Source organism: Mesoplodon mirus, assembly GCF_964341445.2.
Source record: "Mesoplodon mirus genome assembly, chromosome: 3".
Lineage (NCBI taxonomy): Eukaryota > Metazoa > Chordata > Mammalia > Artiodactyla > Ziphiidae > Mesoplodon > Mesoplodon mirus.
Window position 1 is genome coordinate 193,789,193 of NC_138978.1, and position 27,728 is coordinate 193,816,920.

General features: G+C 34.1%; 1 protein-coding gene across 9 annotated transcripts in view; it reads right to left on the reverse strand.

Moving 5' to 3' along the window:
* Nucleotides 1–27,728, reverse strand: part of KCNT2 (potassium sodium-activated channel subfamily T member 2) — a 354,895-nt gene that overhangs the window by 97,732 nt on the left and 229,435 nt on the right. For all 9 annotated transcript variants that reach the window (XM_082615038.1, XM_082615036.1, XM_082615040.1 and 6 more), the window contains 3 exons: nucleotides 25,219–25,327; nucleotides 6,812–6,961; nucleotides 5,201–5,430 (listed from right to left, as the gene is read on the reverse strand). In XM_082615038.1, coding sequence (XP_082471164.1) covers nucleotides 5,201–5,430; nucleotides 6,812–6,961; nucleotides 25,219–25,327 — 489 coding nt within the window. The remainder of the gene's footprint in view (nucleotides 1–5,200; nucleotides 5,431–6,811; nucleotides 6,962–25,218; nucleotides 25,328–27,728) is intronic.

A 27,728-nucleotide genomic window follows, 5' to 3' on the forward strand; every position in this document is an offset into this window, starting at 1 on the left:
CTCCCTATCTTCAAGCAAATGAACATGAAAGTTTCACCAAACATTTTTTCCCCCTCATTTACGTTTAGAATGAAACAGACATACCTCTATTTATGTAAAACTAAGCCCTACTCTTGTGGGTGGGGATAAGTCCCCACTTGCTTCCTAAGGAACCATGTTCTCTGAATTCCACCCCCTCCCAAATATGTCTCCACATCACCTCCAATTACCTCTTCACCACCTTCCTGAGCAACACAGGAAATGTGGTCGCTCCCTGACAATCCTGTCAACACTGATATCTGGCACCAAACTGGGCTTGGGGGATATGATCAAGAGAAAGTCAGAATTTAGCAGAGGGAAGACACAATTTTAGAAAGCAGTCACAGTTACAGAAACAAGCTCTTCTTTGAATCCTTCCTTCCCCTAACAAAACCTGGCTCTTCTCCGACATCTTTCCCTGCAGTTCTGAAGGCTGCAACACCTAAAGAGGTGTCTGTGTTTTGGAAGTGGGGAGATACCCTCAATGTCCTCACTGCCTCGTTCAGACCATTTTCCTTGCATCCCCTATAATACCCCAGCTCTGAACCCAGTATCTTTCACTATTTTCTTTGTTCAGTCCTGTGTCTGTCATCCCACGTAGTGTTTTTTGTTTTCTTTTTAATTGAAGTACAGATAACATTATATTAGTTTTATATTCGTTTCAGGTGTACACATAGTGATTCCATGGTTTTTTATAGATTATACTCCACTAATGGCCTTTTCTCCCATCATTCCTTAGCCATTCACTTTCACGGTCATACTCTAGATTTTATAATTACTATTGATTACACATAAGCTCTATTTCTGGCATCTCATTCTTTGATACTTATTGTCACCTCTTCTCTTTCCAGCTCCCTCCTTTTTGATTCCCACTGGAACTATAATCTATTAAATTCACTAGCTTTTCAGTCTCCTTCAGCTAACAGATGTCTTTTCACTTCCTTACCTAAATTAAGTTCCATGGTCCATCACTGTACTCATTCTCTTACATATACTCCAGATTACCTTGCCCTTCTCACTTTCTTGCACATCTACCATCACCACCAAGTCTTTTCTTTGCACTTTTTTTCAGCACAACTTTTTGAGAGTCATCTAGACCTAGTTTCTCTACATTGCCTTCTGCCATTCTGTCATAAACCCATCTGATCTGGCATTCTCCACTACCACTTCATTGAAAGGGCTGTTATCAAGACAAAGAACACTGTTTTGCTAAATTCAATGGCCAGTTCTCAGTTCTCATGTTATTTGACCTACTGGCAGCATCAGACATGGCTGGTAACTCCACCCTCTGTATACACTTGATTTATTTGGATTCCAGGACAGGACACTCATCTGGTTTCCCTGCTACCTTGTAGTAGCTCCTTCTTTGCCTCCTTTGTTGGTTTCTTCTCATCATCCTGATATTAATATTGACATGCTGCAGGATTTGGTCCTTTGTCTTTATCCCTTTTCTGCCCACAATCATTTTCTCAATGATCTTGTTCAGTCTCATGGCTTTAAATATAATACATAAGCTCAGGAATCCAAAATTTACTTTTTCAGCATACACCTCTCTCCTGAACTCTAGACTGCTATCTAATCTCTTGTTTGACCTCTTCCTCTCAATGTCTAACAGATATTTGAAATTCACTGTGTCCCAAACTGAACTCTGTATCTCCCCTGGCTCCCACTAAACCTTTACTCTCCCACCTTCATTGATGGCCATTCCCTTTTTCCTGCTACTTATATTAAAAACCTTGAATTCTTTACACTTCTCTTTTTCTTACAGTTCACTTCCCATTCAGCAGCAAATCCTGGTTCCTCTACCTTCACAGTATACACAGAATTTTTTTTCTTTTTTACCCATGCCACTTGAAAATACACTGTATCCTTGACCTAAACCATCTATTCTCAACAGCAGCCAAAGTGATTGTATTAAAACGGAGTTCAGCACAAGTGAGATCACACTGTTCCTCCGCTTAGAACTTTATCATGACTCCCACTTCACTCAGAGTAGAAGCTACAACTCTTACATTGACTTAAAAAGCCCAACATGATCTGACCTCTTTTTACCTTTTCCCTCTCATCTCCTGTACCCTTACCATCAAATCATCATGTTTGAGTCACGAAGGCCTCTTTTATGTTTTTAAATTAATTTTTACCAGTGTATAGTTGCTTTATAATGTTGTGTTAGTTTCTGCTGTACAGCAAAGTGAATCAGCTGTACGTATACATATATCTCCTATTTTTTAGACATCCTTCCCACTTAGGTCACCACAGAGCACTGAATAGAGTTCCCTGTGCTATACAGTAGGTTCTCGTTAGTTATCTGTTTTATACATAGTATCAGTAGTGTATATATGTCAATCTCAATCTCCCAATTCTTCCCACCCCCCCTTCCCCCTTGGTATGCATATGCTTTTTCTCTACATCTGTGTCTCTGTTTCTGCTTTGCAAATAAGATCATCTGCATTACTTTTCTAGATTCCACATGTATGCGATAATATATGATATTTGTTTTTCTCTTTCTGACTTATTTCACTCTGTATGACACTCTCTAGGTCCATCCACGCCTCTACAAATTACCCAATTTTATTCCATTTTATGGCTGAGTAATAGTCCATTGTATACGAGGGCCTCTTTACTGTTCCTGAAGTACATCAGTCAGACTCCTACTCCTACTTTAGGGTCTTTGTACTGGCTATTATCCCTGAAGGAATGTTCTTCTTTCAGACAATCACAGGGATAATTCCCTAATTTTTTTCAAGTATTTTCTCAAATGTCACCTTTTCCATGAGGCCTACAATCCACTCAAAAATCCAGTTCTCCCAAAATTCATACGCACTTTTACTAGTTCTGTTTTCTTCTTTTATCTTATTACGCATCACCTTCTAACATACTAAATAATTTACTTTTTTTTATATATGTGTTATTTATTGCAAGTCTTCCCCATGATAGAATGTTAGCTCTGGGAGCTAGGGACCTTTGTCTGCTTGTTCTCTAATCACAAATACTTATAAGGGTTCCTGGCACACACTAGGTACTCAATAAGTAATTCTTGAATATGTGAAAGAAATGAATAGAACTGCTATGGAAGAGAAATAATCATGTTATATCAATGACAATCAGATTTACTTAACAAAGTCAAAGCTGGGCCAGGAAATATGCCTCAGAGGGGGTGATATTGGGACTGAGATGCAAAGGATTAGAAGTAGTTACATAGGCAAAGTTGGGGGCTGGGGAGTAGATCCCGTCCGAGGAAACAAAGCATTAAGGTCCACTGGTGAAAAACCATTAGGGAAGATTGAAATGAATTAATATGATTGGGGCTTAGGAGAGCAATTAAAGAGATGATGAAAAACCATTAGTGAAGACAAAGAAATTTAGTATGATTGGGACTTAGGAAAGCAATTGAAGGGATGGTAAATTGTGGGACTAAAAATATAAGAAAGAATCATTAAAAAAAAAAACTTTAAGTAAAGTGACTGTGTAATTTATCTTCTAAACTAAGATATTCCTGAGAGTCAAAGTAGAGTTCTCTTAATAATGACACCAGGACAATGTATATAAACTGGTACTGTCCTGGGAAAACTGGGATAGCCTCATGTAAAAAAGAGATTTTGATCATCCAATTATAAGCCATGTTATAAAATTTAGACTTTTTTTCCAATGGCTCATAGGAAGCAATTAAGAAGATTAATGCAGGAGAATGACTATAACATTATGTAAACATTATTACTCTGGTTGCCAGGTGGAGGAGAATGTAGGGCAGCGAGGCTGGAGGCGTGGAGGAAAGATTGGGGGGATGATGCTGCAGTGGAGGGAAAGGATGAGGGAGGTTCAGACTGACCACACTGATAGCACTGAGAGTGGACATAGAAATGAATGACATCAGGGGCTACTTAATGATCAGATTTAGTAGAATTCAGTGAATTATGAAGTATAAGAGGAAAGGAATCATAAAAGTCAGACTTGTGGCATTACCAATCAGAGGATGATGATGTCCCATTCGTTTTTAGCAAAAAAAAAAAATGGAGGTGGAAGTTGCTTTGAATGAGGGGGGAAAGATTAGTTCAATTTGAATATGCCACATCGGTTTTTCCTATAGGCACCCAGATAGAAATAACCCACGGACAGTTGAATATATTGTTTTGAAGAGAGCTTTAAGGTAATGATTTAGGTAAGGGAAGCATCAATTTATGGAGGACAGTTGAATCTCTGAGATCAGATGTGACTATTTAGAGAAAATGAATGTACAGGATGCAGAGGAAAAGCACTGGAGCGTTTTAAGAACTGTCACATGCTGCGAAGATGTCCACTGGATTTAGTGACAAAGAGGAGAGTGGTGGCCTTGCCAGAGTGGTTTCAGTAATGTAATGATTGCAGATTTCAGACTAAGCTGGTAGAGACACGAGGGAACGATAAGATTTCAAGCCATCAACCACAGACAGTTCTTTAGAGAAATTTATCTGTGAAAATGATGTCATAACATGAGGTCCAGAAGTGTGTGTGTGTGTGTGTGTGTGTGTGTGTGTGTGTGTGGAGAGATGTGAAGTCAGAGAGAGAGACAGAGGGAGGGAGGAGAGAATGAACCAGGAATTTTGAAAAAAAAAAATTAGGTAATGAGGATGAATAAAAGACTGAAGTCCCGAAGGGGGAAATGGAGAAGGGTCGATGGCATAAGTGAAGGCATTTATACTAAAATATTAGAAGTTAAAAGAAGAAACACATTTTCCTTGTGATAGAAACTAAATGCTTATAGGTGTGTAGGTGGTTTGGTGGCAAAATTTAAAGGAAATTCTTATTTGTCTGAATCTTTTATTTTTTTTTAAATTTCTCTGTCATAGAAGCCAAGTTCAACGATGAGAATTAGATGGATAGGAGAGTTTTGAGAAAAATGGAGAGTATTTGAAAGACCCACTACTGATAACTGAATAGAGAACTGACAAAGAAACATAGAAGTGTCAAGTGCTTATATACTAATCAGACATATGAAATCATCGTTAGAAGTTTTGAATTAGCTTAATTTCTTACCAATTTAACAGATTAGAAATTTTATTCTGTATACTTAGCTACACCAAGTTTGTAATACACACAAGTATGTTTTAAATTTGGCTTTGGAATCTTAAGAAAAATTAAAGTATATGTATTATTCTTTTCAAAGGAAGAGACTAATGATATTTCCAAATGTATTTATACTTACCCATGCTGGCAATTATGCTATGTACAGGTAATCTAGATGGTCCATGATAAAATGACCTTGATACATTGCTTTTTTTCTGATGGTCATGGTTTTTAAAAGCTGAATTCTCTTCTTTGGTAATATTAATATAGAAACATATATCTGTAGCACTCATAATATATCGAGGACCTGGATTCAGCAAAATGTTTTTATTATCTTCCCTCCTAATACCAATCAAGCAGACACCAAACCTTAATTTAAAAAAGAAAATAAAAGAGTTTAAGGGTTAAATTCAGCAATTAGTTTTTTTAAAGTTCATATATGTAAGAAAATAATTAAACAATTATAAGGCAGAGAAAAATTAAAACCTCAAATAAGAACATTTGAAAGCTTGAAAAGATCCTGAAAGTTCAAGGCTCTTGTTTTTAAAGGAAAACAAAAACAAAAACAAAAACAACTATGTCCTTAGTGTGTTGTAAAATCAATTTAGTTAATTAAGACTATATATGTTTTTTAATAAAAAAGAATGGAATAAAAGATAATAGAAATATCAGAGTGCATATCATTTAGTAAGGGTAAGAGTTTTATTGTAAATTTTGTGTGTGTATACTGGGTCTTACCATAAAATGTATACCTTAATTTGGTCAAAAAAGATAAAACAGTATTTCTTACTTTGGTCAAAAAAGTTTGAAAGCCATTGGCTTAGGGGAGAGAAAGAAACTTACTCAAGGTCACAAGAGAAAGAATTAGGGTCCCTAAATTTATTTTTGTTCTGTCTTGAATTTTAGAAAAAAAATTTAGAAAAAAAATTAAATAACATTGAATAGGTATACAACTTAATTAGGAGAAATAATAACCACTGAATGTAACAGGTGTTACTTAAAATTTCTTATATACTTTTTCAGGTTATGTTCCAAACACAAAACCTTCTAAATATTTTTATCTCAATATGTCTTATAATGTTACAAATAAATCAAACTTAAAAATATTTTTTAAATATAAAAATAGTATATAAACAGAATCATGTTGGGAATTAAAGTAGAATACTTTAGATATTAGATTACTGGAATATACTAGATTATTACAAATCTTAAAAATGTTATATTAATATTTTATAATACTAATAATATATTATTTTCATGTTAGACATACTTTTTATTTCTTAAGTAAAGAATTTCTCTCAAAAAGAACAAAAATGATAATGTTCTATGTTTGAATTGGAAGGTACTGCCATTTATTTTTTAACTTATTTTTCTGGACAAAGCAAGTTAAAAAAAATGTCTAGCTTTTATAAATGTTATTTTTACTTTGTTTAAATTTTTAATCAACACTTTCAAATTTAGATTTATAAAGGAGATTCATTTTCATGTGAATTTTTACAGGATTAAAATATTTTAAAAATAAATTAAAAGATACTAAAGTCAATATTCCTACTAAGTTATATGATACACCCAAGAATCTTAACTTGTAGAGACCATACAAAAGGCCAGAATTCAAATGTCTCAATAATTATGTCAAAAATTCAAGAATACTTGCAACTTATGAGCACCAATATGGGTTATATTATGGAAAACTGTGTTTAAAGGTATGACTGATTAATATTTTAATTCCACTCTGGAAGCAGAAACATACTTTTTGTGTGCATGGAAAGAAGCATAGGTGAAGCTCTTTCCTTCATATTCAGCAAAAAATGTACTTTCTTCCAAAATGATGTGGTACACTTCATTCCCAGAGCATCTCCCGTACATCTTCTGCCATTGTTCTGGCGATTGCTGGCCTTCTCTGCAACAAAAGCATACACACATACACACAGAGAGAGACAAACAGTGAATGCGGTTCAAAAAACAGTCCTTGTCATACATAATCTGGAGTTTTCCAACTGTAAGAATGGACAAGCACAGTTCAAAGAAGTTATCTGTGTGGTGCTCAAAATGATGACATGATTTACAAAGAGCTGCTATAAAAATTTCAAAACTAACACAACATAGAAGCTTGAGAGATGGCAAATTTTTAAAAAGTAGAAGGTTTTCACAATCCAGTTAATAAAAGCATTTATTGTGATCATGAACCAGTGAGCTATAGCACCTGATTTTTAGTCTTTGTTTATGTATATCATGTCATGCACGACCTATATATAATACTTGTCTTAGAGTCTCAGTAATACAGCCCACTTCATCCTCTTTATGATACCTGCTTGGCTCCTATATGTAATTGACTTTGCTTTGTATTTAAAATTATGAATACATACATCTCAAATTATCAGTTTGATTTTATAGAAAACATACTCTTAATTTCTGTCCATATCATAGCAATGGATTTCTTCCAATTGTGTACCAGTTAAGAAAAGATACTTCTTTGTGATAAAAGTAAGGATCTCCAAAAGAGACTACCAGAAGTATTTCTTAAAAGAAGATAAGTTTATCACAGAAAGTGCAGTTTCTTTTTTATTCTAGAATATTCTGCTCAGTGAGTTTGGAAATTTATTAAAAACTCAATTTATGACAAAATTTATTGTGAATATACAATAATGATTTTTCCCATTTTGTACAATAAATTCCATTTACTTTTGGTGAATAAAGTTTATGAGCTCTGTAAGTACAACAAATGCACCTTCTAGAAGAAAAGAGATGAATTTATAAAAATCAAAATATTTCATCATAATCTCTGTACCTTCTGGATGGATTAAAGCAGACAAGTCATATTTTCAACTCTGAGTTTTGTCTGAAAACATTATAAAACATTTATAAACATTTTCAAAGTGTCAATAAATTTTTTTAAAAACATATATTTTCCAGGTATGTTTCACTTGCACTTCATTCCTTCTTAAGGATGCTTAAGGGTTAAGAGTCTGAGCCTTGGAATCTGACTACCTGATGTGAACCCTAACTCTGCAATCTTGGGTGAGTTATTTAACTTCTCTGTGATACTTTACTTCTATAAAAAATATTATCAGTCTTACTGGGCTGGAAAAAATGCAGTAAATCAAGTAAATCATTTAGCAGATGTTGGGAACATAGTAATCTTCAGTAAATGATAGCATCCATTATTATTTTGCTGTTATATCTTCCTCATTGTTGAATTCGGGAGCCACTTTCAACAATCCTAGTCACAATATGAACAATATTGCTCTTAAAATCTTCACCCTTTCTTCTGTAACGTTAATATATTTTTGAAACTAGGAAAATAAAACAACACATTTGACTATTGACTATATATGGCTACACCTAACTACTACTTCCTAAGAATGATTGTTCTTGGTGGAGAAAACATTTCCTTTGGCCAACAGAAATAAAACTATTTTTGGTATGTAACATATTGTTACTTGGCAAGATAGTACTTGGCAAAGATAGAATCTGTTTAAAGGGCTGAAAATGTAAGAGAAGGTGCCAGTAATTCATCAGGGTTTGTTTGTCATCCAAAAGGCCTCATGGGGTCAAATAATTGTCACATAAGGGCACTAAAAGCTATTCAAGAGAATCACAAATCTAATTCCAGCAGCTGAAATGGAAATACAATATGGTAACTTGGAAGGAAACAGAAAAGGGGTCAGACAAGGACAGTTCTGATGAATTTCCTTAAATCACTTGCTAGTTCCATGCTATTTTATACTGGAACCTTTTTACCAAACATCTTTAATGGATCTCTAAATTCAGCTAATTGTAAATATACAATTCTTTTTGCTTTCACTTCATATTAATTACTTGAGAAATGTTGGAAATTAGCAATTCCATCTACTACTAATGGGTATGTCCAAGTCTCACTTATTAATTCCTACATGAAATATTTATTGAGCACTTGGGATGCGGCAAGAAAAGTTCTAGATTTCTAGGCGATGGCAGTTGACCAAAAGGGTAGACATACTTTCTTTCTTGAATCCTTTAGTGGAGGAAAACTGACAATACAGTAAATTATGTGTTGGAAGTGATAAGTGGTGGGGAGAAAAATAAAGCAGAAAGGGAAATTGTTTTCAGGGGTGGATTGGAATATAAATAGTATGACTGAGGAAGACCTCGCCGAGAGAATGACATTTAAGTAAAAATCTTGAAATGGATGAGAGAGGTAGTCACAGGGGAGAAGATTGTTCCTGGCAGAAGCAGCAGCAAGTGTTTCCCTGAGGCAGGGGGATGCCTGGTATGGCTGAGGAGAAGCAAGGAAGCCAGTTTGGCTGAGGTTGAGGAAGGAGGAGAAGATGAGGCCAGAGAAGTAAGTGGCAGGGAGACAGGTCGTGAAGGGATTTCTAAAATCTTACTACTTTGACCTTTATAGGGAAAATTTGCAAAAGATTCTGACTTATACTTCGCAAAAATCCCTCTGGTCACTGTTCTGAGAAAAGACTGAAGCAGCAGCAATGACCAGTGAGGAGTTTATTGCAATGATTTAGCAAGAAGATGATGGCTTGGACCAGGTGAAATTCTGGGTGTGTTCTGCAAGTGGACCTGAAAGTATTTGCTGATGGAAGAGAACACTAAAAATGAACACCTTAAGTGCCCGTGGCCATCAGAAATATGACAATTAAATGAATAAGTAAATATCCATACAGATAAAAGTGAAAATGTAAGTACTAATGTTTATAAAGCACCATGGGGAAATCTCAAATACAAAATGTTAAAAGAATTAGGTAGCTCTAGGTGGATCATTTAGTTAACTAGGTCCTAGGGAAGAAGACATGTAAATCAGAGATAGTATATGTGGGCTTCACAAACATTTGGAATGTTTATTTTTTCTAAATTTGGAATGCTAGGTTCATGGATGCTCATAATAATATTCTTATACCTTTGAATATCTGAAATATTTTCAAGCAAATAAAATAAAATGCATCACCAAAGTGAAAACACAAACCAGGACTAGTAGTAAGGATTTTAAGCTTTTTGTTGTTATATTTTTCACTGCTACATTTCAAGGCAGCATTACAGACTACACTATACAAGGCCTCCCTGCTTACCAATATTTTGAGACTAACATTTTATTTAGGCAGAAAGTAATATTTTCCCCTCTTGCTATGATGAATGTATCAACAATTTTTTTCCCAAATAGCTACCCAGTTATTCAATTTGTTGAATAGTCCATCTTTTCACACCCTGGTTTAAAATAACTTCCCTATCAAACATCAAATTCCTGTTGCCTATGGGCCTCGATCTCAACTTTCTAGTCGGTCAAATTGATTTGCCTCTACCCATTACCTAACACTACCTATGTCGACTATTGTAGCTATAAAATTATTTCAAAATACTTCAGGATAATCCCTTTCATTATTATTCTCCTTCAAAAATTTTCTTGCTATACTTGTCTCTTCATTTTTCCATATGAACTTAAAATCAGCTGGTTTACTTCAAAAAGAATACCTTTGATATGATTATTGGGATGATTAATAAATTTGGGTGAAATTGACAGCCTTGTGATATTGACAATCTTCATTTGTATGTTTATTACTTGTCTATTTCTGCCACCATCTCTCACTCATCCTGAAGCAGAATGTAAGCACCAGAACTTCTCAGTCCATTGTCTATCCTGATCTCTGTGGGATCTCCAGTAAATAGAACATCTTCTAGAATACAGTGAATGTTCACAACATTCTTGTTTAATGACAGCATTTAATTCTTCTGACAATCTGTGAGATGCATGCTAGTATTATGCCCATCACACAGATAAAGAAACTGAGGCTCAATGGTTTCAAGTCTTTGGTCTTGCCAGCATGGACAGACCAAAGAATTCAACCCAGGCAGTCTGGCTACATACACTGCCCCTTACTCAGAAGCTTCAGTTCTGAGTAACTCCAATATTTAGTGTGAATGTGTAGCTGTTCTATTTCTTTTCTTCAGGATACTAGAATTTGAGAGCCAAATTTTCCTTTTACCCTTATTAATAATACAAGGTATCTTATAGCCTGTAGATTTGTAAAAAACAAAAACAAAATAAAAAACTTCTGAGTTGTCTTCAATTTACCATTCTACCCCAATTTTCTTTTGTCTTTTCCTACTTTATGTATCTGGGGAGACTTAATTCAAGATTATTTTTGAATGAGAGGAAATTTATCATATAAATAAATAATATATTTCCAAATATTTTATACAAGAGAATTCTTTCATTCTACCACTTAAGTAGCTCTTAAGTAGCACTTACCCATTTCTCCACCATCAACTCTTACACTCTTAAAAACTGTGCTAACCCATCTCCTAGCTTCCTTGCTTCCTGTGTTGATTGGTGCTACAATAGGAGTGAATTTCAAAATCTCAAATCACTTCATGTCACTCTCCTGCTGAAAACAGTTAAAGGGCTTCCTCCTTCCATCTGAAAAAGGTGAACTTTCTTACCATCATTACAAAGCCCTCCTGACCTATGCCATGCCTGTCTTCCAAATTTCAAATATCATTCCTGTGTCCTTTCTCTTGAGTTCTCCAGCCATGAGCAGTCTTTAATTTCCCCTGAAGAAGAAACTTTCTTATCTTGGTCTTCTCACAATGCTGTTCTTTCTTCCTTCTATGCCTTCCTTGTTCCTGGACCCACAGCTCAGGCATTACTCTCTCAGCTGTGCGGTGGTGTACTTCCTTCATGATATTATAACACTAAATTGTATTAACTAATCCATAATGTCTTGCTTCCCTGTGAAATAGGCCCCATGAGGAAAGGGATCATGTCCTGTTTACCACTGTATCTCTGAGACAAGACATCTGTTCTGACAGAGTAACCGCTTAATAAATGTTTTGTTTAATGAACAAAGAATAACCTACCAATGTTCTTCATGCTCAGTTACTAAATGTTCTGCTTTTCTAATCATATAATGCCTTTCTCCTTCACCAGAATCATTTTTTAGGTCTCATCAATTACTTTCCCCATGATGAATTTGCTGTTAGAATGGGAGGGAGGACCTTCACTGAGTTTCATAATCATAAATGGATATGATATGAAACTCAGCAGCAGTAAACAACACAAAAGATATTAAGGCTAAAAAAAGCAAAGAATGGAAAGCTCCGTGAAAAGCCATTTTAAAAAGTCTTACTATGTGTTTACACTAATCAAATGAACATTTAGGGAAAATAGTTGGCTTGTGTATTTAATTCCTGTTAACCTCGAAGTAAACACCAACCTGTAAAGTAGGATAGCCCGTAGTCTATTTCATACCCTTTCGAGGCTGCTCTACCATATTGACTGGTAATTAAATAGTAATCAATTCTTCCTAGACAGGTTTATGTACACCTTTATTTTCAAAATAATGGCAGCTCCAGCTGTTTGTTAAGGTGTTAGTAGAAAAAGAAAGAAGGAAGAAGAGGAATATGAAAAGAAAATATTCTACTAAGAAAGTAAAGGAAGTACAGAATGAAAGTGTATGCTCACTACTTGAAAGAATCTCTTTAGATCTCTATTTGCCCTGAATAAAGGGTAACGCTGTGAAATCCATGCATCCAATACCATAGTCATGAGAGCCTTAGAAAAATGTCAGTGGACAGCCTAGAAGGAAAAGAAGCTTGTGCCTGCTCTTGTTTGCATTTTAAACCCTTAACAAAGGTCTTAGTGAGAAAAATATTTGGGAAAAAAAAAAAGGAAAGTGTAAGGACAGGTGATAGAGAATTGTTTATGAGAAAACAAACAAACAAAAAAATGTCCAGTGAAGTAAATTACAACTTCCGTGTTAAAATCTTCACGACCTTGTAGCCTTCAGCCATGCTCTGTCAAATTTCTATCCCTGTCCTATAATAATAACGTCTTGGGCAGATCCTACTTCTTTCAAATCATGTTCAGTTATTAAAAAACCCTATCCCATCTGATTTGAAACTCCAATCTTCCCAGCTCAGGCTAATTCTCCCTGGAATGCTGATGCTCGGAAGTGACTCTAATGGGTCAACAATGGCCTCTTTGAAGGTGTCTTGTAGAGACATGTGAACATACTTTGTGCAGTATGAGGGGTGGGCCTCTGGGCCCAATCACTGGGAAGCAAAAAACTCTCTTCCACTCTATCTCACCTACTTCCCAGCAACACATCCCATCCACCCTATGGCCTCTGGCTGCTTGGGCTTCCTCACGTTGTAGGCAGAACCCTTAGATGGGGTACCACAGAGAGAGAAAGTGCAAATCTTTTTAAGCCATCAGCTGTGCTGCTGGAAACCCATGCATGGGAGGGAAGGTTCTGCCATCTCTCTCTCTCAAATTCTTTTTTCTTCATGTTCAAATAATCACAGAAAACTACATACGCAGATGTCCAACTAGGGGACGAACTGCTAGTTCCCACTTCCTGCAGATACTCCAAGAGTATTAGGTCACTTTTTGGACTTCACTTCATGAGGCTGGGGGTAAGTGCAAAAACACTGTGCTGCACTACTGGTCCCTCTCTGATCTTCTCTTTCTACAGAAAGGTGGGGAGATTAGAAAATGGGATACTTGACTCTTTTTCCTCCTTGGTTTTAGGTTATGGTCACCAATCCTGGGACAACACGAAAAGTCCCTCTCACGACCATAAAAGGCCAAACAGTGGGCAGTGACCCAATTCCTGGAAATCTCTGTCCCTTCCTCGAAATAGTTGGAATAATTCTCCCACTAATGAGCCTATGAAATTACCCAGCCCATAAAAAACCAACCACCCCATATTTCAGGGCCTCTTTCACTCTCTGAGATGGACCACATTCTGTCTATGGAATTCTGTCTCTAAATAAACCTGCTTTCACTTTAAAAAAAATAAATAAATAAAAATGAAATAAAAATTTAAGAAAAGGTATGTTCGTTCTATCCTGTTTATTGTTCCCAAGTTAGAAATATCATTTGCTCCAGTTAACTTTTCAATGGTGCATAAATTAAATTTGACAACTGATTTTATTTTTCTTTCAAATGCAAGTTGTACATCCCTTGTTAACCCATGATTACACTTTCAAGGCAAACGGGGAGCAAATTAACTCCCGTACAGTCTCCTGTGCTTAAACACGACCAACCAGTTGGAACAGGACTGTCAGCTAGTAAGTGCTTGTGTCTGCAATTTGCAGAAACGTGCTTCATACAGGCCTCTGAATGCAGTAGAAGAATCTGATATGGTTTTGGTTTTCAAAATTTCCCCACATCAGGGTTTCCCTGGTGGCTCAGTGGTTGAGAGTCCGCCTGCTGACGCACGGGACACAGGTTCGTACCCCGGTCCGGGGGGATCCCACATACCACGGAGCGGCCGGGCCCGTGAGCCATGGCCGCTGAGCCTGTGCGTCCGGAGCCTGTGCTCCGCAGCGGGAGAGGCCACAACTGTAAGAGGCCCGCGTACCGCAAAAAAAAAAAAGAAAAAAAAATTACCCCACATCAAATTTTCCCAAAAGGAGAAAATAAGAATCTAACTGGAATTTCCTGTTCCAGATACAATACTTGAAGTCTTATTATACTGCATTCTCTGTTCCTATTTCAGGAATGTACTGAATGACCGTACTCAGTAATGTGGTTTGCATTTTTTAAAAAACAGCATACAACCTTATTTGATGGACAACGCCCTATTTTTATGAAGATGTATGTTTTTGTAAAACTCAAACTAATAACTTTTAGAAGGTAAAATCTGATTTTTGCTTTCATATTTTCTTTGTGTATTTAAAGATACCACCAAACTAAAGGTAAACTCAAGAAGTGTAGGCAGGCATTACTGCCTTCAAGCTTGTACAATGAAATTATTAGTGCAAATCCATCTCTTCTACAATATTATATCTGTCATTTTAAACACCTCTGCATCATAATTATTGGATTTAGCTTTGCTAGTACATTTTGTTCTCTTCAATCCTAAATAAGGCATTTAAATATACAAAAAATGGTTAGTTTCAGATTCACCAAAATTGACACAGATTGCCAAATTAGTTGCTTTTATATACTTATTTTTATTACCAAGCTAAATTATTTTTACATCAATGGGAATAAAGAACATATTGTCACAAGGTATCTTTGGTATAAAATCCATTCTTCAAAATGTAATAAAAGGCTTTACATATAACTGGAGGAAATCTTTGCCTTAGGAAAAGATGTCATTTAAATTTATACTGGCAGAGTTACATAAGATAAAATTTCCTTATGATGCTTTATTTTAAAGATAAGAAAATCTATATATTACCTCATTATAGTAGATTGAAAGTAGATTTAAGAAGTCTAAACAAGTGACCCAAAGGTTTTAATCTAACTGAAATTAACATATTTTATTTAATTCCATACTCTAGTAGTTCACCAATTTAATGTCAGCTTGGTTCCAGATAATGGTTTATATTCTTTACAGGAGCCTCTCTGAAAACATACATGAATTACATTAATTCACAATGGTCCCAAGCTTTTACTTTATTTAAAAATTAAAATATTTAAATGGTATTCCAATTCCCTTTACTATTAATGTCATGAATCTACAGTGAACACTGCAAGTAAAAGAAATGATTTTGACAAATTGTAGCCTGTGTCATTGAAAACATAATTGTAATTTATGGAGTGGAAAGGGCATATTAGAGTAGACGGAAACTTCCACTACAGGTGAGGCTACAAAAGAGAGAGCTAAAACAGAACTTTGGATGAACATTTATTCTTGCTGGTCTGGGGATCGATCTGACACACAAATTGGATTATCTTACCTAGAAAGAAAAGTAGTCAAGAACTCTAAGTAGAGGAGGTAATAAAACTCAAGATTAAGTAATAAAACTCAAGATTAAGCTGAACTTCCCCAGCTTTTTATGGTATCAGACATCAAAATAAAAACCTGAGTCCTAACATTAAAACCATGTAGAGGATGATAATAAATTTTCAACCACTAGATGGAACCAGAAAGCTGTTTGCCATTCTCAGGATAAGAAAAATTGCTGTGAAAGTGACGAGAGTAGAGAAATACTATACAGCTTTCAATCATTCTTAATAGTGAACATAAACAATGAACACCCTTTTAAAAGAGACTTCAAAGAGAAATAAAGTTCCACCGTTAAATTTGAAAGGCTGATTGTACATGAAAGTGGCCGAAACTCACTACCCTTAAAGTTTGTTTGTTCTTCAAAAATTCTAGTGTGGTTTTCTGAAGTGCCCACTTAACTCAAGAAGCTACCTAATTATCACACACACAAATCCTAAAATTCTGTGAAGACTTTTCACCTGCTTTTTAAACTGTCAGGTGAAAAATAAATTCATCTCTCATAATGACACTGAATTCTCAGCTCTTTAATTCCATTATTCAATAAGTCATATCCCACTGATTTTAAACTGTTCTCCTTTAGCATTAATAAAAATCCATAGCGAAGGTGTACCTTCCCCCTCTCTCTCAGAACACAGCCTGCTTGCTTATGAATAAGTACCATACACTTAGCTTATGCTCAAGTGCTCCGTGCCCTTGTGCATTTGCATTGTTCTGCTGTATCTGTCACTTTAGTTGAGAACATCATAGTGAAGTCTTCAGGAAAGTTGTATTCCATAAAGATTAATATTTAGGGATATAGGAGTTTCATAAGCTCCTATTTTTGTTATTCACATTTTATCATTTTGAGTATGTTTTTTGCTCTTTTAAAATTATGTGTAACTAGCAAGTTTCTTCACTGGCTGTCCATGTTGTCATTTGGTTTATTCTCAAGGTATGCAAACTAATCTTACCATAGCTAAAAGAAACTACATTAAGAAAATAAATCTACTAGGGGAAATTTATAATACATTCCAAATATGCATAAGCCATGTTTACATTGTGTTCTGCCTTGTGGTGAATATTAGTTTCTTGTGTTCAGACTGGAACATTTTCATTTTTGCATTTCCCGAACTCCTAACACAGTGCCTTACACTGTATGAATGCATGTGATTGTTATCGTGGGATGAATGAATGAATGACCAAACCATAACAATATTTTAACTCTATTCAGTGCTATTTTTAGCATGGGACTTCATTCATAACTTAAATTGACCAAAAAACAAAATGCTTCCAGATTCTGGGCTTAATTTGAAGAGTTTTGAGGTATCTCAATAAAAATATGTTATCTAATTTTATTACTGTGTCATTGTAGGCATTTTCTATTGACCACCATCTCTGAGGTGTGAGAGAAAAGAATTATCTCACAACAGATTCCCCACAGGGCTGTAAGTATAAAGTAGCAGTGACTATAGATACAGGTCTCTTGATTTTCCATTTTGTAAGCTGAGGATATTAGCTACTCTCCCTTCCACATCTCCTCCCTACTTTTCTCTAAAATATCATTTGCTGCACCTTTTTACATTTTTGAAAATGCAAATATCTGTATTTTGCTCCCTGGCTATAAATAAATCAATGGCTTCAGATAAAAGTGGAGAACGCGTTGTACATCTTAAACTTATATGTTACATGTCAATTATAATAAAGCTGGAAAAAAAATACAGAGAACCTGAGTTCAGTGATTACATTATTAGGATTATTGCAACATAGTTCATTTAAGAGTTCAGTGGAATGCTATAATTATATAAACTTCTCTGTATTCCCTGAGAAATTCAAGAGAGAATACAAAAAAAAAAATTCCTTACTTACTGACCACCTATTGTTCAGTATTATGGCACATTTTAATTTGATTTATTATAGTTTCTTTTTTATTTTCTTGGAGTTTATGATCGACTTTCTTTTTTCCAGTTGGGAGAGAAAACAGAAACTTCCTTTGCCACATCCCATTGTATATGTTGCTGTTAATCTAGTCCAATCTCTTGTTGAGACTTCTCTGGCTTTTCCTATGTTGACCATAGCTTTTAGAAATCTTTGGTTTTAGCTATGGTACAGACATGTGACCTAGGTTCTATCAATCGGACACAAATATGAGAGTTTATTTTGGAAGTGAGCTAAATGAGGAAACAGGCAGGCGAGGTGCATCTATATTGTTGAGATGTCTGGCTGCAGAGGTAGCTGGCTCCCAGGATGTTCAGAGGTCAAAGTTCCTTATTGGGTTTGTTGTGAGGTGAGGCAGTGGGAACTGTTTGTGCATGTTGAGCCTAAATAAAGGCTAACTTTCCTGTTCTGTGAGTTATCTATATTCCTCCATACACCTCTTTATAATCAGACTAGCTCAATGAATATCCTTGTCTAAAGTTAAGAATCCTAGTCAATATTGAGATTTCTCTTCCTTTCTACAAGTTTAAGAGAATTCTTCTTCATCATTACTGCTTTATAATTTGGCAGTGTTATGTCCCTAGGTGTGGTTCTCTTTCATTCATTGTCATTCACAAGCAAGAAACCCTGTCTATTTAAAGATTTAAATCTCCCTTCTTCTGTTATAATTTCTTACATTCTATTCTCTCCATCCTTTCTGGAATTCCCACCAAATCAGATATTACCTCTTTTGGATTGATCTCGTGTACTGCAAATTATTTTTCCTACATATTCTATCTCTTTCTCTTTTTTTAATATCTGAAATCCTCAAGATTTCTATGATGTTATCTTTCAAGGTTTTTATAATCACTCAAAGGTCTTTACTTTCTATTTCTCTACTATAACTCATTTTTGTGTCTTCCTGGGAGTAATAATTACAATTATTTTTAGCTATTCTGGATTTGTGTACTTATGTATTATGGCTTTTCCCATTATTATTGAAGAGAAAATCAGATCCTCCAGAATCATAATCAACAAATTTAAGTTAAATATTCTGAAAATTTTAAACTCTACAAATAAAAAAAATTCCTCAGCATTTTATTCCTTTGAACAATCATTATCACCCTTTCATAATCCTTCAGTATTCTTGTGAACTATTATTTATACTTCTCTACTGTTCAAAAATACATTTGAATTTCTTTTTAATGTATTTTTGTTCTCATTTACTGTGATTCTCCTTGCTTCCAAACATTTGACTCTCCTTCCAAATGTTATAGTTTTTTGACCTTAGAAAAAATTGTTTACTAGTGAGTAGAAGACCCAACATCCCTATTATCCCAAAACAATTCCACTGTGAATACAGATATGGCTCTCTTCTAGCTGGATTTGTTCCCTTCATTTCAAACTGCATGCTGGTTTTCAGCAAATGACAAGAGCCATATTTCAAAGTGCTGAGTATAATATATAGGGATATTAAATAGATTCCCTTGTCTGTGAATATGATTTGTTAAGTCACAGGTTACATCTTATATTAAGCAAGAAGGGCTCAAACTATCTAGTCTGGGGTCTCTAAATGCCAGATTAAGAGGGTTGAACCCCAACCCCAAACTATATGTTAGCTTATAATTCAGACTAATTCATTTAGGAAAAATCTGATTTTTCCCAGTGGCAAATGTCTGACAAAACTTAATTATAGAGAAATGGTACTGTGGTGGATGAAACAGGGATAACTTGTTCTGTATACAGAAATTCAATCAAAATGTGTCCTCTTTTTTCCTAGGAATCTTGCAACCCAGAGCCTCACTGGGGGCTGGGATTTTGTCCTGCTGTATCACCTTCTAAACATATGCTGAGATGGAGTTTTCATTAAGTTCATTTACCCATTTTCCATCTTCTAGAAATTCACTGAAATCTCTTCTTTTTCACTGATAAAAGCTTATGACTTTTATTTATTTGTTATCATTTCAATGGAGCAGATGAGGAAGAGCAGATGAAGACTATGGATCATAAACTACTTTGAACCAGGGGCCTCAATGAATCATCTTTAGTATATCCTTTACTTCATTTACTTAACTAGTGTTTTTTGAGCATTCATGCTGTGAAACACTATAGAAGGTATAAGAATGAGTAAGACATGTTCTCCACCTTAAACAAAATTATACCCTGTTATGTAGGAAAAAATAAAAGGACCATAACACATGCTCTGGCAGAATGTCATAAAATTCTATGTGAGTTTGTAGAAGGGAAAGATCACATTAAATTGGGGAGTTTAAAAATATTCTTGAGGAGATAGAATTTTCAAATTTTAGCAAAACCCTCTAGGAAGGCAGAAAAAATTCAAGGCAGAGGGAACAACGTTAAAAAAAGATGTAGAAGGCGGAAACCACAAAGTATATTTAGGATCATGTTATTTGGAGAACACGATACATATGAGTATCATGAGAAATAAGGATATAAAAATAAATAAGTACTAGAGCATACAGGGCTTTAAATAAATAAAATGGATATACTTAAATCTAATTTGATAATGAAAGATGAGCTATTAAAGCCTTTCCAAGAAGAGGACTGTCAGACTGAGCAGTACCTGTATTTCTCAAGATATGTTTAATAGAATAATATTCTAGTTAATCTTTTAATAGGCGTGATAAGAAAAAACATTTCTCAGGTAATCAAACAGATTTTGGATACACCTAATAAAATGTATTTCTGTGGAAATTTTCAGTACATATTAGTTTATATAAAAGAAAAATGAGTAACCTTCAGATGTATATCGTTTCCCTTTCTTGCAATTACTCCATTCAGACCTCCAGTCTTGAAGTGTGTGTGTGCGTGTGTGTGTGTGATGGGAGAAATGGAGAAAGGGCCACCAGGGATATACAGACAATCTTTCTTAATTGCCATGATCAAAGAAGCAGCCTTCTGTGGAACCAGCAGAACTATCTGCTGTGCAATAGAGCTTTCATTATTTTCCTTTCTTATCTTCCGGGACAAACTTAATGAAGTGGCAGCCTTCGACCAGGCTTCACTTTCTTATCATCTCCTTATTTGTTCACACTATCTCAAAATGAGAAAGTCTCCATCGTCCAAAACTGTTTTCTCAGAACTTCCCAGAGACCAGTGACCTACTAATTCTGTTTGCGTCTTCTCCATCTTAAACCGTCTGTATTGTTAACCATCCAGTTCTTTCTAGAAATCCTTGCTCCTTTTTGTTCTGTTAGGCTATACTATAGTTGCTGTCCTTTTCTTCCATCTGTTTCCTAAGGAAAAGCCTTAAGTGGTCATTTTTCCCAAATCCCCACCATTTCTGCTTTCACCTCTGTGGCCCTGAATAGCCCTGATCTCTCCTCCGGAACTAAAAGTAGCAGTAATTTCCACGAGCAATGATACCTGCATCAGAAAGCAAATAGATCCAATACCAAACTCCTTTCTCCTGCCAAAACTACACATTTTATAGTTCTCTACTGTCAAACCTCAGTGAGTAAAGGGATTTTTTTCCTTTTTTTCTCTTTTCTACATCCATAACTCTTCAGCGGCCAAGTTGTGTAAATTCTAACTTTGCAATATTTTTCTTATCAATTCTCTCTTTCCTTCCCGTTGATGATCACTAAGCAAAAATATTGCCTCTTGGATGGGACTAATGAAATAAATAAATATTTTCATGAAAGTAAATGGAAAGGAAAAGAAAAAAATAAATTTTCATAGAGACAAATGTCATCAAGATGGGCCAACTGAAGTTCTACCAACTGTTCTGATAATTTGGCATCTCTTTGTTAAAATCATCACGGTCCCTGTTTGACAGCCTACAATGATATTGGTACAAAGAATAAAATTCTGTTCATCTTTCTAATGAGTTTGCCAAATAATTCAAAACGTTAATTTAATTGACAATAAGAAACACCACTGCCAAGAGCACTGAGAACTCAAATGTAAATGAAGTGAGTGATAGGGGAAAACTATGAAGGGCTAAAATACAGAGAAAACTTGAATGAATAAAAGGAGCACAGTTATTCAAAGTCACCTAAAGTTAACATCAGCTAGTTGACTCACAGATCAACTAGAACAAGATGAGTATATTAACATCTAGGAAAAGAAAATGTAAGACCATGACGGCATTAATGAGCCTTGGGATATATTGTTCAGGGTCCCAGCTAATTTGCTCCAGAGACTCCAAAATACAAGATAAATATTTTTAAAATTAATATTCCCCATATAAAAATACAAAGGTAGGCAATTTGTGCTTAATATATGGTTTCCATCTTTCTCCCCATTATCACGGGCTAGAGAGGAAGAGAACTAAGAAAAGGATGAAGGTGTTTTAGTGAGCAAATCTAATTCTAAGGCTGAATTAGGAACTCCATTCTCAGACCTAAGGCAGGTATGTCACTAAAAGAGCTTACCTTTCTATCTCTAACTCCTGCTTCCTTTGTCTATCTTATTTGTTCCAGAACTCATATTTATTATTTTCCTTAAATACCTATAATCTACAGAGCACTTAATTTAAAAATATATTTTTAAGTTAGACTATTTTAGGTTTTGTATTATATTTATGTCTGTGTTTGTTGGGTCTTAAATTGTTTAGCTTGTGAATATCAACTATTTTTAGTCAAAATCACCATTAAAAGTTCATTTATGATATAATGAACTAATCATATTATTCTCTCTCCTTTTTTAATGGGGAAATTTGACTATTATCGTAAGCTTTTTTTCAATTAGTGGTTTGATAATCTTTGCATAAAGCATTTCCTAGACTATTCAACATTTTCCCCATTATACTACTTAATTCAGCTCCCGAGTTTGTTCTCTTATTATTAAATCAATATGTTTGAGCTCTCTGATTTCTGCTGATGCTCAAAGGCAAAATTTCAAACATATTCTGTTAATAAGTGAATCTTCACTATACCTTCATTTAATGCATAATACAGAAGATAATACAAATTACTTTAGTCATACAATATTCTTAATAAAATATATTAGATATTTTAAATTAAGTGATCTGTTTGGATGGCTATTTATATTCAAGTGATGGTATTTATCTGTTTAAGGATCTGAATAGTTTTTTCTTCAAAGGTGATATGAAAGTGGCCAATAAACACATGAACTAATGCTCAACATTATTAGTAATCAGCAAAATGCAAATCAAAACCACGAGACAGCACTTTACATCCACTAGGACAGTTATGATGCAAAAGGCAGATGATAACAAGCATTGTTGAGGACATGAAGAAATTGGAACCATGATACACTGCTGGTGGCAATGTAAGATTCTATAATCCCTTCAGAAAACATTCTGGCAGTTCCTAAAAAAGGCTAAATCAAGTTACCCGATGACCTGGCAATTCCACTCCTAGATACAGACCCAAATAAATTAAAGCACATGTCCACACAAGAATCTTTACATTAATATTAAGACCTGCCTTATTCACAATGTCATAAACAACCCAAATATCCATCAGCTGATGAATAGAGAAGTAAAATGAAATATATTCATACAATGGAAATTTATTCAGTTATAAAAAGGAACGAAGTAGTGATGTATATTACAATATGGATGAACTTTAAAAACATTATGCCAAGTGAAAGAAGCCAGTCCAAAAATCAAAAAAGCACATATTGTATGATTCCATTTATATGCAATATGCAATGTCCAGAATAGGAAAATCTATAGAGACAGGGTAAGATTAGCCTATGGTTGAAAGAGTTTGGATGCAATATGGGCGGCTGCAAAAAGGTAAAGAATTTCTTTATGGGATGATGAAAATATTAGGAGTTAGCAACGATAGTTGCACAGTTCTATGAATATACTAAAAATATTACATTGTATACTTTAATGTGTTAATTGTATGGTATGTGAACTATATCTCAATAAAGCTGCTATAAGGAGAGTTATTTTGGTGGACTAAGGCATTTATTGTATCAGTTAACTGGGAAATAATTTTGTAGGTCAATCTTACTTATGGGAAATCCTTAATTATGTGGTAACAATGTATTCAACAACATCACTTTCATTTTTAATATGACAAAATTCATTAGAGTATATTAGGAAAAGTCCTATTTTAAGTGTCGTTGAAATTCTTTTTAAATTTATGTTAAGTGCGATTTGTTCACCAGGCAATATTGTGTGCCAATAAATAATATTTACTAGGAGTTGGAAAATTTAATTTAACCGATCTATAAATACTAATGTGTGTTAGTGGAGATGGGCCTCATTTTATCATTTGTGCAAGAGAGAAGCTGGGCTAGATACTCAGCTCTAAAGCTGTCTGATTCTATGACAAAGATGGATGACAAAATAATGAAGCCATATGATAAGTTCTATGAACATTCAATTAGTTGGTGACAAAACAGCTTTCAGTATTTTATTTAATTCCATCGAAATGCTAAGTATGTCCATCAAAGAAAAATCAATTTCATTCATGATCCTGTTACATCCTTTCCACTGCAAATCTTAAAGGCTTATAAATTCATAGAATAGAAACATTTATATTCAGAACTTTGAGAAAACTGCTCCTGGGAAAATCTTTCTGTCTCAATAGAACAGAGACGTAATTAGAGGTAAGAGAGTAAAATCTACTTAAAATACCAGAAGGCATTTACTATTTTTCAATTAGCAATTTCTTCCATCCAGTACTAAATCCCAGAAAAGAATTTTCCTTTTCCTTGACTTATTTGATTTGGCACTTCACTTAAATAACTATCAATTAACTCACTAAATTTAAATTTTCATAACTACAAGCACCATGGTGGAATTTACTTAGAAAATCAACATTTTGTCTAAAATACCAAGTAAGAAATATGAAAAGTATGAAATGCAGTGCAACATTTGTCTCTTTAAATAAGGGCAGTGACTATGTTCGCTGATTGTATTTTACTTGATTATGCAAGTCAAAAACAACCTCTATATTTTATGAAACTCTATCAAAATAAACAAATAGGAAAAAATGTTTTGATGATATAATTTCCCTCAATACCCTGAAATTCATATTAAACATTATTTCTTTTATACTACATTAGCTGATTTTATCAACTACTTTGTTATCATTCTATAATAATTATCAAATTTTAATTTTGAGCTCATTTGTGCACATACAGCTTTCAGATAAAAACTTACCTCAGAAACAGAAAAAGAACGGCTTTAAGACCATACAGTAATGACTGCTGTCATCCTGTTTTTACAAGTTTTATTTGCGAATTATTAATCTTGAAAATATAAACAATGCCCTAATCCTAGGCCTAACAAGTGATGAAGACATAAAATTTAGGATGAAACAAATTATATCAAGATTAATTAGAAAAGACAGCAAATCATTGTCAGTTTCCTATATGTCTTGGACCCTATAACAGGTTTGTATTTGTATGTCTGTCTCTCTACCTATCTATCTATCTATCTGTCAGATGATGATAACTCACACAAATACAAGTATAGGTACATATATAGCTGTATACCTAGGCTTACTACTGTATTTCTAAATCACATAACTGCACTTATATTTTTTATAAATTAAAATACATTATCTTAAAGAAAAAATATACTTACTGCCCTCTAGAGGTATGAACCAGTAGTGTAATAAGTGTAGATGTTGCTGGGCATATACAGTTTAAAGCTAACATGGCGTATTTAAACTCTTCTTCACAAACAACATGATCTGTTTGAAATAAAATAGGTAAATTAGAATAATTTACCTTGGGATAGTAGGATTTTAAAATAATATGAAAAATAAAGCAATGAATAAAATTACAAAACTTTCCATATAAACACACTTGTTTTAGAGCGGTTTTTACATGTGCAAATTTATCCCCAGGAAAAATGATTCATAAGAGAGAGTACTAGACTATGAGGTAAGTTATTGAGGTATGGAGGATCTGGTCCCAGACCTGTCTTTAATAAAATTGACAGCTTTTGGCAAAATGCTTATTTTTCCTGTGCCTCATATGTACAAGGAGGTAGGTTAGAGGTACAGTTTGGATAATAAACCAGAGACTATATAAAGTCTCCTTTACTTCTGATAATTCTATGGTATGAAATACAATAGTACTGATTTATAACATAATTGATTTATCAACTTCATAGTCAACATAAAGACTTAGAAAGTGATTATTAAAAAATGTGGCAGATAATATTTGCACAGCATACAAGTAATAGATTTTTTATTATCAAAACAACTGTAATTACCAATCAATAAAAATTAATTCTGAAATAAATATAAATTTAAAATATACTTTAACCTAGGACCTAGGTCAAAAATTCAAAAGATGATAGAGTCCAGTCAGAAAAGATAATAAATGGCATAAAAAAATTCAATGACATAAAAACAATAGAGTGTTTGAAAAGATGGCACGTAAGGGGGCGCAGGTCATATTAAAGGGGGGTGATGCTACTCAGCCCAAGTATATTATTTTCATGCAAGAACGAGGGCCCAGATGCCATATACTCAATTTTCCACAGAAATCATATTTTAGAGAAGCAATTCAAGTTTGTTTGGGAAAAAAGCTGTTTGTTTTGGGGAAAAAAACTTCCCTTCCAAGTAAACTATTATAGCTGTTATTGGAAATAAAGACTGTTTAAAGTTCTAATTAAATAAATATTCTTAGGCAGAAAATAGCAGTTTTAGCTAAATTAAGAAATAGAAGGTTGAATAGGTGAGTCGGATCTATAAAATGAATACATACACCATACAATTTATGAAGAAACAAGATTGCTTGGGAAATGGTTCATCAAATGCTCCAGATAGATAAATAATAACATTACTCCAATTTGTATAACATGAGTTAGCATATGAAAGAGCCCATTATTTTTTTTTCTTTTTCCTTCATTTCCTTATTCATTTTTTTTCTTTCACCTTTTATGGAAGAAATTGTATGCTATGGTTACCTATCAGGATTTACTCTTAAAAAAATCAAGAATCTGCTAACAATGTCTCTTTGTTTCTCTTTCCTCTTTTTTGCTTGTCAAACATATTATAATGATAATTTTTAAGGAAAATCTCAAAAAATACATAACCATGATACTTAATATTTTGCAGGAAGGCAGGTAGATTCAAAATCCAATTTTGAATGTGGAAAAGTATACAAAAATATTTGCAAAATAACAATGACTTAAACCACTATTTCAATATTTCTCAAAATAATTTTTGAGTGTGTATGCCCTATCTATGAAAATAAAGTAACAAAACTGCTAAATGAAGAGTGTTATTACTTTAGAAGCATATGATAGCCATACATTTGGGGTCCATAAATTTTAAACCAAAAATTGAACATATGATTTAAGAAAAATGTTTACACGTATTATGACATGAGATAAACTACCAGAAAATTTAGAAGGTATGTTTACCATATATGCAAAACCACATGCAATTATTAACTTTCCCTTGGTTTAATGTACAAACCGTATTTCTTCTAGTAGGGGACCATGAGATAATGTGATAGTTCTGTGATAGTTGAAAAATATTCCATCTTATTTCCCTTCAATGGTTAAAAAGTAAAAAAATTGGGTCCCCTTCCTTCCCTTTTCCTCACTTAATGTGTTCATCTGTGTTTGGTTGGGGATGGTTGATGGAAGATCATGTTGCACTGGCTAATTTTTCAAAAACTATACTAATCTGTTGGAAATGGAAAGAAGGGAAAGATTAGTAAATTTTAGGTAGTAATTTTTATTTCTGTATATGTTTTTTTCTACAAGTAAGTAAAGTTTTTACAGTGTCTATTAGTCTATCAAACAATGTACATATTACTGGAGGCTACTTTACACATAAATACAAAGTAGGTACTGCACTATTTTAGTAAATACTGAATTATTTAGAAAGACAACCACTGTATAAATTAAGAGAAAGCTTGTTTTGTTTAGTATTGTATGTGAGTCATTAATACAAATCTAAGATATGATCATTAATAATAAGTATGTGCCCGCTACTGTCAGTGTCAGTAGTGGGCATGTACTTATTGGTGCAAGTAATTTTCTCTCTTGCATTGTCTTTTTTTTGGTTATTCATACCTGGGCATTTACATATTGAAATATACACTTCCTTACTATTAATTATTTCCCTTCTC